Source organism: Stomoxys calcitrans, chromosome 1, assembly GCF_963082655.1.
Source record: "Stomoxys calcitrans chromosome 1, idStoCalc2.1, whole genome shotgun sequence".
In the NCBI taxonomy this organism is placed as follows: domain Eukaryota; kingdom Metazoa; phylum Arthropoda; class Insecta; order Diptera; family Muscidae; genus Stomoxys; species Stomoxys calcitrans.
Genome location: NC_081552.1, coordinates 138,139,771 through 138,154,721, shown reverse-complemented (window position 1 = coordinate 138,154,721; position 14,951 = coordinate 138,139,771). Strand labels below are relative to the sequence as shown.

The window sequence follows — 14,951 nt, the reverse complement described above, 5'->3', positions numbered from 1 at the left end:
CACGGACTCTCTTTCGATTCTTTCAAAGGCTACAGTTACTACTTCCGGTGATCGGCCTATGATATCGATGTCGTCGGCATAGGCGAGTAGCATGTGTTGCTTGTGATTAGTGTGCCATATCTATTCACATCTGCATCTCGTATAATCTCTTCCAGCAGGATATTAAAGTGATCACACGATAGGCTGGCTCCTTGTCTGAAACCTCCTTTTGTATTAAATGGTTCGGAGAGATTCTTTCCTATTCTTACCGAGGAATGCGTATCAGCAAGTGTCATCCTGTAGAGTCTTATTAATTTTGCAGGGATACCAAACTCAGACATGGCTTGAAATACCTTTGAACGTAAAGGAGTATGGAAGGTGGCTTTGTAGTCAACAAAGTGGTGATAGGTGTTGATTTGTCTGAATATCTGGTCTAGGGTGGATTTACCAGGTCTAAAACCGCATGATAGGGATTAATTATCTCATTGACTTTAGATTTTAATCTTGCACACAGTACGCTCGAGAGTATCTTGTATGCGATGGAGAGGAGACTTATTCCTCTGTAGTTGGCACGTTCCGTCTTGTCTTCTTTCTTGTGTACGGGACATAGTATGCTGAGGTTCCAATCATCGGGTATGCGATCTCCTAGCCAGATTGCGCAGATAAGCTTAAATAGTTCAGCGGGTAACCCGTCGGCTCCTGCTGCCTTGTTGTTCTTTAGTCGGGTTATTGCTACTTGGATCTCATTCTGACTAGGAGGTAAACATTCTATACCATCATCAGGGATTGGTTCTGCGGTATCCTCTTCGCCGCCAACATCGGACACTAGCAGTTGGGTAAAATGTTCTTTCCATATCCTCAGCATGTTGTCTGTGTCAGTTACCAGATTTCCTTCTTTGTCACTGCAGGAGGATGTGCCTGCACCAAAGCTATCGCTTTGGTTTTTAATTCTTTGGTAGAATTTCCGGACTTCATTCTGACTCCTGTACATCTCCATTCGCTCGCACTCACGTCTTGCCATTTCCTTTTTTTTCTGCGGAATAGACGTTTCTCCTCTCTTCTTTTCTCCCAATACCTCTCCTTCATCTGGCGTGTTGCTACTGATTGCAGGGTTGCTCTATATGCCGCATTCTTGGCTTCAGTAGCATCTCGACACTCTTGGCCGTACCATGGGTTTTTTGGAGCAGGCTTCCGGTACCCAAGTACGGATTTCGCGGCATTTTCCATGGAGTGGGCAATATTTTGCCACTGCGCCATTATATCATCGGAACAAGGAGTGCTTTCATCAAGCAGTTGGGTCAGTCGAGTGGAGTATGCCGCTGCCATTTGTTGTGTTTGCAGCTTTTCAATGCCCAGCTTTCGTGCAGTGTCAGATCAAACTTTCCTCGCCATGTTCAAACGGGTGCGAACCTTTGCTGCAACAAGGTAATCATCCGAATCTTTATTCGCTCCACGGATCGATCGTACATCCAACACGCTGGATGAAAGCCTTCAATCTATCACAACGTGATCAATTTGGTTTCCCGTGTTTTTCGCCGCGGCGAAATCTATCAGCCTCAACCCATTACTGGACGTTATCTCGTGGAGGCTAAACTTTCCGACTGTTGGACCAAAAATGTCTTCCTTCCCTATCTTCGCATTAAAATCTCCCAGAACGATTTTAATATCATGGACGGGGCAGCGGTCATATTCTCTCTCTAGGCGCTCGTAGAAAATATCCTTGGTCTGCTCGTCTTTGTCCACCGTCAGGGCATGGGCACAAATAAGGCTGATGTTGAAGAATTTGGCTTTAATGCGGATTTTGGCTAGCCTCTCATCCACCGGAGTAAAGCTGGAGACAAGGTGTTTCAGTCTTCGACTAACCACAAATCCACAGCCAAATTCATGCCTCGTGTTATGGCAGCTATAGTATAGTTCGTCACCGTTTGGTGTTGTAGTGACGCCATTCCCAGTCCATCGCACTTCCTGTAAGGCGGTAATAACTGCCTTGTACTTCAGCTAGCGCGTATACTGCACCTTCTCTATAAAGAGTGCGGAAATTCCAGTTGCAGATCCGCAAATCATGGTCCTTTTTTCGTTTGCGTAGGTCGTCAACGTTGGTGGGGGGGGGGGGGGGGGGGGTCCGTTTTCATACCCTACATCATAGGATGCATGCATGGCAGCTATATCCATATAAACCAATCTTGGGTCTTGAATTTTTGAGCCTCTAGAGTGCGCAATTCTTATCCGATTGGAATAAAATTTTGCACGACGTGTTTTGTTATTATATCCAACAAATGTGCCAAGCATGGTTCAAATCGGTCCATAACCTGATATAGCTGTCATATAAACCGATCTTGGGTCTTGACTTCTTGAGCCTCTAGAGTGCGCAATTCTTCGCTGATTCTTATTCGAATTGGCTGAAATTTTACACAGGTCTCCAACATATAATTTAATTGTGGTCCAAACCGGACCATATCTTGATATCGCTCTAAAAGCAGAGCAAATCTTTTCTTATATCCTGTTTTGCCTAAGAAGGGATGCCGGGAAAAGAACTCGACAAATGCGATCCATGGTGGAGGGTATATAAGATTCGGCCGGCCGAACTTAGCACGCTTTTACTTGTTATTATTCCTTTGTTTCTCATAGTAGTTCTCATAGTTTCCGGGGGTTTTGTGGGATTGCACATGTATCCCTCGTTGTGGCAAGCCGCTTGCTCCAAGATCCGACGCTCGCCGCCAGCCGCCCCTAACCTGGGAACAGACGCTGATTTTGGCCATTGGTTATTTGAAGGCACCAATAACTCGCTTGTCATCTCGAGTATCATTGGCACTCAGTATTTAATTAAGTGCCAGTGCCACCTGATTCCTCACTGAGACTCTCCTCTCGAGAATCGCTGACTGCCCGTGGCCGCATTTGCAGCTACTCCGCATAAAAACGGAGCTTTCCACCATCCGCAACCTGTGGACGGGCCCGGTAGCTTTCAGCTAAGCTTCCCATGATAACGATGGACACCACATAAGTCGGAGATCAAATTTCCAGCCCGTGTGGTGCTCGGCCGGGTAATAACTTACATTTTACAAATAACTTGTTGGGGTCGAACTCTTATTAATATTAAAATATTTTGTGAATAACATATTGTATGTTGCAATTTTTTTTAACAAAGCTGTAACAACTTTTGTTTGTGGTGGTTTTCTTATGTTTTCGAAGTCAGATTGCTATTTCAAATTCTTTGAGGCATTATCTTACCTCCGTGATTCGTATAACTTGATAGATGCAAGCAATTTCGACGACGATATAAACAAGTCTATAACTCAATTATGGGGACAATTGTAGCCGTTGAGTGAAGCGGACGTGTTTTTATTTCGCTCCGCAAAGAAAAAAAATATATATATATTCGTATCTCGGAATAGGTACTACCTATTACGAAAAATTTTAAAGCCTTTTGAAGTAGGCTAGAAATGGAGTCCAAAGACTCAACATCTGTGGTGGTGGCGTCAGACCGCAGCATGTTGTCCTCTCCTCCAATAGGTGTGGGTGCCTTGGCACCTGTAGTCGAGAGTAATGCTTCAAGCGCACTACTAGTCGTCAGACTAATAAATGAGGAAGAGACGGGTAAACCAGAGGGCTGTACAGTTCGTCCCCAGCCTCTAAGTAAAGGTGGAGTTTCTGACTCCGATTCAGACAGCGACTGTGTCAATGAAACAGTCATCGCAGCCGAATCGAGAGATGAGGGCATCGGGATGACAGCAGAAGTGAGCGATGTTTAGCTCACAAGCAGACCGACAAGAAAGTCGATGCAGTCTAAAGAACAGGGAGCAGACGATGAGATCACCTACTCCCAAGATGCCCATTTACTGGAGAACCAATGATTGAGGTAATTCAGATAAACCTCTACCGGAGCGAGACTGCTACACACGCTCTGGTGGAGAAAATCAGCAAGGGCAAGATTCATATTGCCTTAATTCAGGAGCCATGGACGACCCGGAACAAAGTCTCTGGACTAAACCACATCAACTACCAATAATTCAATGCTATCACTGGTCCTCGGCCGAGGACCTACGTTATTTGTCATAGAAATTTGAATAATACAATATATTCCCCAGAGTTGTCAACGTCGAATGCAACAGTGGTGAGACAGTTTATCTGCCTTTTAACTCTCCGACACCCCCACCAACGTCGGAGCTGCAACGGCTGGTGAGGAAAGCAAAACAGACAGGAAACGAGGTGCTAATACGGTGCGATGCGAACTCTCACCACATTTCGTGGGGTAACACCAACACTAATAAGCGGGGCCAAGCCCTGGAAAAGTTCTTGAATACTAACGACCTAATAACACTTAATATTGGTAACACCGCTACCTTTGTTAATAGGATTAGGGAGGAGGTATTAGATGTGACGATATGTTCGGAAAATCTAATCAATAAGGTTCAGGATTGGAGGGTCTCCATGGAACACTCTTTCTCTGACCATCGCTACATTCGGTTTAGAATAGCACGGCCAGCGCCAAATCCGATAAGCTTCCGGAATAAGTTGAAAACCAACTTGACAAACTTCGGAAGGCTACTCAGAAGAAGACTTGGGCAAGATAATTTAGATTGTCCAAGCATAGAAGAGATTGACGAGAATGTCAACAGGATTACGACTGCACTGCTGGGATCCTTCGAAGATAGTTGTCCTCTTCGGGAAAGGAAATCAGCCCGAGAAAAACCCTGAATGATCGGGGAGATTCGCAATATTGGGAAAGGGGTCCGCAGACTTTTTAACAGAGCACGTCGTAAAAAGCGGAAGTTTTGTACACATGGCTCAATGAATACAATAAGATTACCAGAGTGGCAAAACGTGCCTCCTGGAAGCTTTTCTGCGAACAGGTCCATAGCGTTAATGACGCCGCCAAGATAAAAAAGTTTCTCTCAAAAACCCATATCCAAACTGAAACTTTAGTAGACAATATGGGAGTGAGAGCAGAGACAACGGAGGACATATTGAGGCTTTTGATGAAAACCCATTTTCCACAGGATACGAAGGGACTCACGGCGACACCGGAATCTTGGAATAATGACGTTGATCGAAGGTTTATAATAACGGAATTTATGGTGAAGAAATCCTTGAGGAGCTTCAAACCATTTAAGTCACCCGGACCTGATGGTATATTTTCGGCGTTACTGCTGAAAGAGGTAGACTATCTGGAGCCTCGACTGCCCAAAATTTTCACAGCGTGCCTAGGACTTGCATATACTCTAAAAGCTTGGCAGGAGGCAAGGTTGGTGTTTATATCCAAGCCTGGCAAGGCTAGTTATAAGACACCAAAGGCCTACAGACCTAAAAGCCTTGCGTCCTTTCTACTGAACGTATTGTGGACACCATGATAAAGAGTATGATATCCAGCGAACTGCTCAAACACAAACAGCATGCCTATATCAAGGGAAGGTCGGTGGAGACTGCCCTGCACGAGGTTGTGCATACAATAGAAGAATCCTTCGATGCCAAAACGTACACACTGGAGGTATGCATTGACATCGAGGGGGCTTTTAACAAGGTGCGGACGGACACACTGATCCGGTCTGGAACCGGTCCCTAGAGACTGGATAAACCTTTTGCTAAGGAACAGGTGGATAAATTGTGTGTCCCATGACAAAAAATATAAGGGAGAAAGTGGCGTAGGGTACGCCACTCCTATGGGTGACCACCATAGATAACATATTACGGATGCTGACTGAGGAGGGATTTGAACCCGTCTACTACGCAGACGATGTTTTAATACTTCTGAGGGGTAGGATCCAATCGAGCTATGCAGAAGGGCCGAAAGGGTTTTGCATATGGCATATGACTGGGCTAGACCCAGAGGTCTCAATGTTAACCCAGAGATGACTGAAATATGCCTGTTCACGAGGAAGACGAAGGTGGGCCGATTTAACGCACCACGTTTCCTCAATAAGACGATTTCGATAACTGACAAGGTCAAATACTTAGGTGTGATCTTGGACAGGAAACTGAATTGGAAGTGTCTGGGAGAATGAATTGAGGATGGGAGCAGCTCATACCATCGCGGTATAATCGAGGCGACGATAGGAAACCTGCAAGGAAGGGAAGAGGTTTCCGATCGGATACCTGAGATGAACCTTGAAGTCAAGTGCGAGGCACTACTGCCATCGGCAAGTCTTGGACAGAACCCTAGTATTGCCATCTGGAAGATCATGTTACACGGATGGATCAAAGCTAGAGGACAGAGTGGGTCTGGGAGTTAACATTGAGAACCAGGGACTGAGATCTGTTTTAGACTGCCTGACCATAATACGGTCCTGCAGGCGGGGATCCGGGCGATCACGGAATGCGTGAGTGGTGTGGTACCAACGCAAGCACGTCGAGTTTGAACATTTTTACCGACAGTAAAATTGCCATAAGGGCAATAACAACCCGGACGGTTAGGTCACGAACAGTCTTGCAGTGTAAGAAGGAGATTAACGCCTTCACTGAGGATAGCAAAATCCTCATCGTTAGGGTGCCGGGCCATAACGGAGTAAGGGGAAATGAAAGGGCAGACGATTTGGCGGTGAAGGCCAGAGGACTGCCGTCAATAAACTTGGTTAACCCGAAGCCTTTCGGGTCGACGCATTCCGAGTTAAGTGAGTGGGCGACGAATGCGCATGTGACACTGTAGAACAGCGAAACGGTCAGTAGGACGGCGAAAATCCTATGAGGGGATCCAGATCGTGAGAAGACGAGGCTAGTACTGAAAGGAAGAAAGAAGGAGGTCAGTATAGCTTTTGGTATCATAACGGGACACATAGAACTATGAGCTCACTTATGTAAAATCGGTGCGGCAAGTGCATGTAGCATGTGTAGGGCATGCGGGGAAAATGATGAGACGTTGGAGCATTTCTTTTGCCATTGCCCGGCTTTCGCGTCTAATAGATACCGGTACTTGGTGGAGACACAATATCAGACATGAACCAACTTAGGGGAGTGGTATTGAAAACATATAAGGATTTTGTAAGTAGCACGGAATTCCTAACTTAAAATGTTCGTTTTAGAGGTTACTTTATAGTTCTTAGAACGCACAACAAGCCGATTACTGGTTTTGGTGTATGTCCATAGTGACATGGGGCCGATTAATATCTGCACCCTCTTTTCAACCTAACCTTACTTATCCGTACCTAAATTAATTTCTTTGTTATAGGATCGCACGTTTTCAATGGGCCCATCTGTTATGTCAAGGCTGCTGGACTATTTTGACCTCTCCGGCGATATTTTACAGACACATATTGATTCTCCACGCTCAACAGCATATTTGGCAGCATTGTTTTATTCAGTGAATAGATTAAATTGCTTTTATGCATATGGCGCAGGATCAAATTTGAAGCAATACCGAAAATACATTGATGATTTGGGAATTAACAATATCCGATTGTTTGCAGAATCATTTACATCGTTTCCCCTTGAGTCAAATCGATTTCGTACAGTAGTGGGAATTTTCGCCAACCCGCCGAATTCATTTAGCGCGATTTCAGATCCCATTGATTTAATATGCTCACGTGGGGGTGATCTAGGAATGCTCGAAATACTAACTGATACCTCTATAAGCGATGATGGTAAATACAGGGTATCCCTCATTTTGGAAGAACAATTGCGTACTCTAGTGTTGGCAATGTGTCGACCTCAAGTGCAATTTATTCTTTATCAAACACATTCCATAGTCAATAGCGAAAATGAAGATATGACGAAGTGTGCAGTAAATATGGTCAATGAGGCAGCTCTGAAAAAGCACCAAATTTTGTCTATGGAGAGAAAGCGCTTAGAAGCTTTAGAGGAAGCGGAAGCAGCAAATATACCATCTGCAGCCTTGAGCACTTCTCCTAGAAAACGCAATAATGCAAATGAAGTAAAGCAACAGCTCATTGGAGTGAATGATTCTTCATCTGATGATCAAGAGTGTGAAGATGAAGTTTTGCTTCCAGAAGTAGATGAATTTACAGCTGTAGATATACCTGATGTCTGCAAAAACCAAGATAATTGTGTGAAAAATGCTGAGACCGGTTGTTTTCTTTCTTTGGTTCAGCGAAAGGAAATAACTCGACTGAATGCGAAATATTTAATATATATGGCGGAGATGAGGGGTCTCTTTGGAAATTCTGCGGAAACCAAATCCACTAAGGGCAAAGTGCTGAAAGCACAAGAGAGTAATACCGATACACAAAACGTTAAGTCAACGATCGTGGATGGAACAAAAAAGGTTTATCAAAACATAGATACTTTGGTAAGAATAATGATAAAACACGTATTCATTAATTGTATTTAAGGTCAAATATTTTAAGAAAAAAACAGGTAAAAGAGTGCTAAGTTCGACCGGGCCAATTCTTATATACCCTCCACCATGGATCGCAAGAAATAGTGAGATATATTGGGTTGCCCAAAAAGTAATTGCGGATTTTTTAAAAGAAAGTAAATGCATTTTTAATAAAACTTAGAATGAACTTTAATCAAATATATAATTGCCATTTTGTTCGATAACGTTTTGCCATCTTCCTGGCGAATTTAGTATTCCACGCTCATAGTATTCCATGCAAAGATCGAAATAAATGGTAGTCTGATGGTGCAAGGTCAGGGCTATATGGTGGATGCATCAAAAGTTCCCAGCCAAGCTCACTTAGTTTTTGGCGAGTGACCAAAGATGTGTGCGGTCTAGCGTTGTCCAGGTGGAATATGAAACCTTTACGATTGACCAATTCTGGTCGCTTCTCCTTGATGGATGTATTCAATTTGTCCAATTGTTGACAGTAAACATCCTAATTAATCGTTTGGTTCCTTGGAAGCGGCTCAAAATATACCACACCCTTCCAATCCCACCAAACAGACAGCATAACCTTCTTTTGGTGGATATCAGCCTTTGAAGTGGTTTGAGCTGGTTCACCATGCTTGGACCATGATCGTTTTCGACTAACGTTGTTGTAAACAATCCATTTTTCATCTTCCATCGAATTCATTGCGTTTAAGGTGCATATCACAAGCGTTGATTCGGTTTGTTAAATGAATTTCTTTCAATACATGTAGTACCCATATTAAAATTGACGCCAAACAAACAAATGTAAACAAAATTTCGCGCACTTTTTTTCTAAAGCAAGCTAAAAGTAACAGCTGATAGCTGACAGAAGAAAGAATGCAATTACAGAGTCACAAGCCGTTGAAAAAATTTGTCAACGCCGACTATATTACTACTATATTACCGACAATTACTTTTTGGGCAACCCAATATATGAGAAATATATTTGACACGTTGGAGGTCATGGGAGAAGCCTTTGTACAAAATTTCAGCCAAATTGGATAATACTTGCGATCTCCAGAGGCTTTAGACGTCAGAATCCCAGATCGGTATATTTGTCACAGTTGTTGAAAGTAATAACAAAACACGCCATGCTCAATTTTAGCCAAATCCGATAAGAATTGCGCTCTGTAGTGGCTCAAGCAGTCAAGATTTAAGATCGGTTTATAGGGCAGCTATATCTAAACATGAACCGATTTGAACTATACTAACCTTACTTAGCACAGTTGTGCTAAGTAAGGTTATAGGATAGGAATTGCGCCCTCTATAGGCCCAAGAAGTCATGACCCCAGAATCGATTTCAACCATACTTAGCATAGTTGTTGGAAATCACAACAAAACACCTCATGGAAACATTCAGCCAAATCGGATAAGAATTGCGACCTCTAGTGGTTCAAGAAACCTCATCCCAAATGGTAAGGATGCAGTGAACGCAATACCTTCTGAATCCAATATATTCTATTCTCCTGCTACGTCACCTGGTACAATTCCATCTACAACTCCCGGAACATCTAACTTTAATGGACAGCTAAAAATTCTTGTACCGAAAAAGATTATTTTTGCTTTGCGTTTCGCTGGTGAAACATCATCTGATGAAATCATATCGTACGTAAAATGGAAACTGAACAAAAATGTTGATATTAAGTTGAAGTTATTCAATTTCAATTAAAATATTGGTACCGGAAAACGTTTTGGAATACGTGGTGAATCCAACTTGTTGGCCACCTAGAACCGTTGTTCGCGAATTTATTTACAAAGTCAACCCAAAATCTGATTTTGTAGTTTTACCTTCATCCTCCATTGAATCCCCAAAAAACTAATTACTCCACCTAAAGATTTTGTATCTATACTTTACCAGAATGTTAGAGGGCTTAACATCAAATTATCTCCCTTGTACAGTACTGGTTTTTGTTTTTGTTATGATATTATAATTTTGACTCCTCTGAAATTTTATGTTCAAAATACCAAATTTTTCGATGTGGCCGTAATAGTAAGTCAACGTAAGCGGGAGGAGGAGTTTTGATTGCAATTTCTTTAGAATTTACTTCTGAAATAATTCACTTACCTAATATTGATAATATTGAATTTTTAGCAGTGCAAATAAGAAAATAAAGAATTCCTTTTTATTTCTTACATGTTCCCACATCCCACCAAATTCTACTATTTGTGATAGTCATTTATCTGCTATGATATCTGTTTTTAAGTTATCTAAACCCTCTGATGTCTTACCTACATTTGGCGACTACAATATACCATCAATTTCGTGGAATCAACAGATTGACAGCAATGTTCTCATACGTGTTTTTGCTAATGTTGTTAGTAGTGATAAAATTGAACCTTTGCTTAATTATTAGATCTCATTTTCATTAATCAGTCTCAAGATGCTTGCATAAATTCTTGAAACCCTCCAGTGTTACCAGAAGACAAGTTTCACCCAACTATTTATACAAAACTATTTATTCCATCTCTTCATAAACCTTGATCACTTGCCTGGTCAAGACCGATAGAGCCTACTTTTTTCCTAAAACAGATTATGTACAATTGGATAGTCTTTTATCTAATATCGTTTGGGAGAATGTATTAAAATCTAATAATCATAATGAGGTGTTGCGTAATTTTGATGATACACTATCTACATGGTTTTCTAGTTCTGTTCCCAAAATCTCAAAACAGACATTGACTGGACCTCCGTGGAATACTCCAAAACTTGTCAAACGTAAGAATAAAAAAAGAAAAAGTTATTTAAGGAATATGAAATAGCTGGTTCTTCTACGCATTTTTCCATGTATTCAATTTCTAGGTCGGAATATAATACCGAAAATAATATTGCCTGCCGTAATTATTTAAGCTTCGTGGAGCAATGAGTAAAATCAGATCCAAAAAAACTTTATAAATTTTTAATTCAAAGCGAAGATGTTGTAGTGTGCAAGGGTCTAGTCTGAGCAAAACTCCACATAAATGTCTATAGATGAAACAAAACGGCATGGCACGCATATTTCACCGGCCTTATTGCTCGTCGGATGGGGGGGATCTTGCCAATGTTCATCGTTTAATTTTACCAACTACCAGCTTTAATGTTAATGCGTGCACGAACGATAGCAAAACCAAAACAAAAGAAAGTCAGATAGAATAGACAAATACACAAAGTATAAGGGGGGTCACAACACCAGAGGATCTATTTCCGACATCATTCGATCGGCTGTGCTAAGGTGTAAGCTGCACAGCATGCCCTCCCTTCCTGTTTACCAAAAGCATCCAAAGAAATCGCTTCTTGGTTGGTAAACCCATAATATTTACCCTACCTTCCTTTACCGACCCTACAAATCAAACTCAAAGGTTTGGGCTTACTCCATATTTAACAAATTCATTAAATTTATTAAGAAAAAGTTCATTATCAAATCCGGTCGCTCACTATAGAGATGAATCACATCCTACTTTAAAAACAGACAAAAAAAAATATAATAAAAGAAATATTAAAGTCAAGGCTAACAACCAATTTTTCTGTATATCTAAATTGATCCTTTAATTTACTAAAATTATTTTCATAACTCTAAAAAAAACTAATCATTTAAATTAAATCTCAAAACTTAACAAGAAGGGTTAAAAAAAAAAACACGGCATGAAAAAAAATATTTATATAATATATCAAATAAGAATCAATAGGCGAGTTTATTTGAATTCATAGCACGGCAGAAAAAAAAACTAAATCGGCTGTGAAACAAACTTCATTTAAAAGGCTCATTATGAAAAAAATGATATGTAGCTGTGTGAGTGTATTTCCATTTGTACTTCTGTTAAAGTAAAACAGCTGTGAGTGCATTGACCCCTTTTTTCCCTTACTTCATTTTTTTCCTCTAATCACGCATACATCAACACAACCCACTCGGTTGTATAAAACGAAAATCTAATTTTAAATCGCGAAGTTTTGACTAATATGCAGCCAAATTTCAATAAAAATGGTATCAAATGTAAAAACAATATTTTATAGGCATACTGGGCTAGATATGTCAATGATCAAAAGGCACAAAACGTACATTCATATAAAAAATATTGCCAAAAAAATTGTATCAAAGCTATTTCAATCGAAGCAGTGCTTTTCAGACCCAAGAACATTTTCTGAGAGTCTTGTTAACAGCGAATCAACATAGTTAACAGAGGTTCCAATAGCATGTTAACACTTTAGCATTGACATATCCACCAGCACAGAATCAGATATATATGTATATGCAGGATATTTAACTGAACAAACACAAACAGATCATCTGAAAGTTGCCAACTTGCAAAAATTCCAATTTAAAAATTATGGGGGAAGATTTAAAACATTTTTAAATTAATTTAAAAGAAAAAAATTATTTAATTTGACAAAAATTACCTGAGAGAGGTAACGGCATCTCTCTCACTCTCCGAAAAAAAATAAATCTGTTTGGCTTTGCTCAGTGGTAGTATAACAGTTTGCACTTACTTGGTTTTTGTTGGAGCTCCCACGTTGAAAGGCCTTTCGAGGGGTGAGGGGTTATTAAAACAAACCAGCAAACTCCAGCCAATTGCAAGTTTTTAACAAAATACGCGGCATACACAAAAAATCACTTTTTTCAATATAGTCTTTAACATTTGATACGATTCACTCTATCGGTTTTTTTTTATATTCGCCTTTTTCTAAAACATTGGATTGCCAAACTACTTTTACCAAAAAAAACTCTCAATTAGGCATTAACTTTTTGTTTCACTTCCGATTCGGTTCTCCATCTCTGCCTTACCAATGAGCAAAAATTAAACTATATAACACTTGAGGCCAATTACATGGGCAAAAATACGGAAAAATAATTATTTTTTTAAGGTCTTTTTTTTAGCAAGTTACAAAACCTAAGAATTAGCACGCAAGAGTTTTTTTTTCCTTTTCGAGAGTGATTTTTCAACCAAAACGCGTTTGTTTCGATTCCCGAAAAACAAAAACTAAATGAGTTGCACCAATCCCGACGGCTCTTTTTTTTTCTTGTACTTGAAACCAAGACAAACGATCCATTTAAAACACCAGAATCCACTGATCAAAAAAAATGAAAAGACTTTTGTTAGACTCTCTCAGGCAGCCAAATCTGCACAGCAGAAACAGAGAAATCCATATGAGCACAGGGAAAGGGGGAATCCAAATGTATTAATCCAGGAGTTAAATGCTTATTGCTGACGCATCTTCGCCGGTAGTCAATAGAAACCGTCCCTCTATGCTGAATGTAGGTGAGGTTGAGCAGAGGACATTAGAGCAGTTGCTGGGGTTGCCATATTCAAATAATGAACAGGTGAATAATGATTCTGGTAGAAGTAACCATGATGGTAATTCTGCAAGCCGATCTCGATTTAGTGCCCCAAATTTAAGCCATGATTTAGCCTTTCGTCCTGATAAGGTTAGCCAAATAATTGCCAATTGGAAGATTAAGTTCAATGGTAGTTCGAACAGCTTACCTGTTGATAATTTTATTTATCGTGTTGAAGCCCTAACTAGACAGACATTAAATGGTGATTTTGACATCCTTTGTCGTAGCGCAAGTGCACTTTTTGAAGGCAAAGCCAGTGACTGGTTTTGGAGGTTCCACCGTACTGTACGTGTTGTTCAGTGGTTCGATCTTTGTAGAGCATTACGTCAGCATTATAGGGACTCCAGAACTGATATTGACATAAGAGAATTAATACGCGACAGGAAGCAAAAGCCAAACGAACCGTTCGACACTTTTTATGATTCAGTCATAGACTTGGTCGATAGACTTGATAAGCCCCTTGATGATAAAACGCTGGTTGAAATCTTACGTCGCAATCTACAACCAGATATCCAGCATGAAATATTAAATATGTCGATTAGCTCGGTTGGTCAATTGCGTGAAATTTGTCGGCGGAGGGAGTTCTTCCTACAGGATATGAGTCATAAGCATGGATTCTCCGGTAGCAGGCATAATCATTTTTCAAAGCGTGCAGCAGAAGTTGAATTCAATGAAGTTAACGAGCCTGAATTACTTGAGTTTGAAGAAGTTTCGGAGGTCTCATCTGTGTGTTGGAATTGTAGGCATACAGGTCATAGATACCAAGAATGTTTAGCTGATCGCAGTGTTTTTTGTTATGGTTGTGGTACTCCACAAGTATATAAACCCAATTGTAGGAAATGTAATGACAATCCAAAAAACTTCCAGAGCTCTGCACTGAGAAGTGCACCCAGACCGAAAACTTGTCAACAATCCTCACAGACCATGTAAAAATATTTTCTCGTTCAAATTTTCCTTCGGATACTCAACCTGAGGAAACCCATAATACTGAATATTCAAAGAAAAATTATGATACCCAGGATAATACTGTGATTCAAAGTACTTGCCCTACTACTACAGGACCTCGTCCAATAATACCTTTTCATGTGAGGTTAAAAAATTATCTCAAGGTCAGAGACAGGATATTCAATGAAGAGCCTAGGGTTGCCAGGTCAAGCAAAAGGATGAGAAAATTTTGGAAAATTGTCAAGAATTTAAAAAGGGACTTTAGTGTTTCAGTACTTGAGAGGCCAGGCGATGTTCGTCCTTATGCTGAGGTGCGTTTGTTAGATAGAAATGTGATAGGTCTTTTAGACACTGGTGCCTCCGTGACGTGTCTTGGTGCTCAAGCCGCTATAGATTTTCTAGGATCTCAGATTCCTTAT

The 14,951-nt window shown here is 40.7% G+C and overlaps 1 protein-coding gene across 1 annotated transcript in view; it reads left to right on the top strand.

The window, feature by feature from the left end:
• Positions 1 to 10,632, top strand: part of LOC106093417 (uncharacterized) — a 169,569-nt gene extending 158,937 nt beyond the window's left edge. Inside the window, exons 4-5 of the mRNA XM_059367225.1 lie at positions 7,139 to 8,215; positions 10,483 to 10,632. Coding sequence (XP_059223208.1) covers positions 7,139 to 8,215; positions 10,483 to 10,632 — 1,227 coding nt within the window. The remainder of the gene's footprint in view (positions 1 to 7,138; positions 8,216 to 10,482) is intronic.
• Positions 10,633 to 14,951: the final 4,319 nt, after the last annotated feature.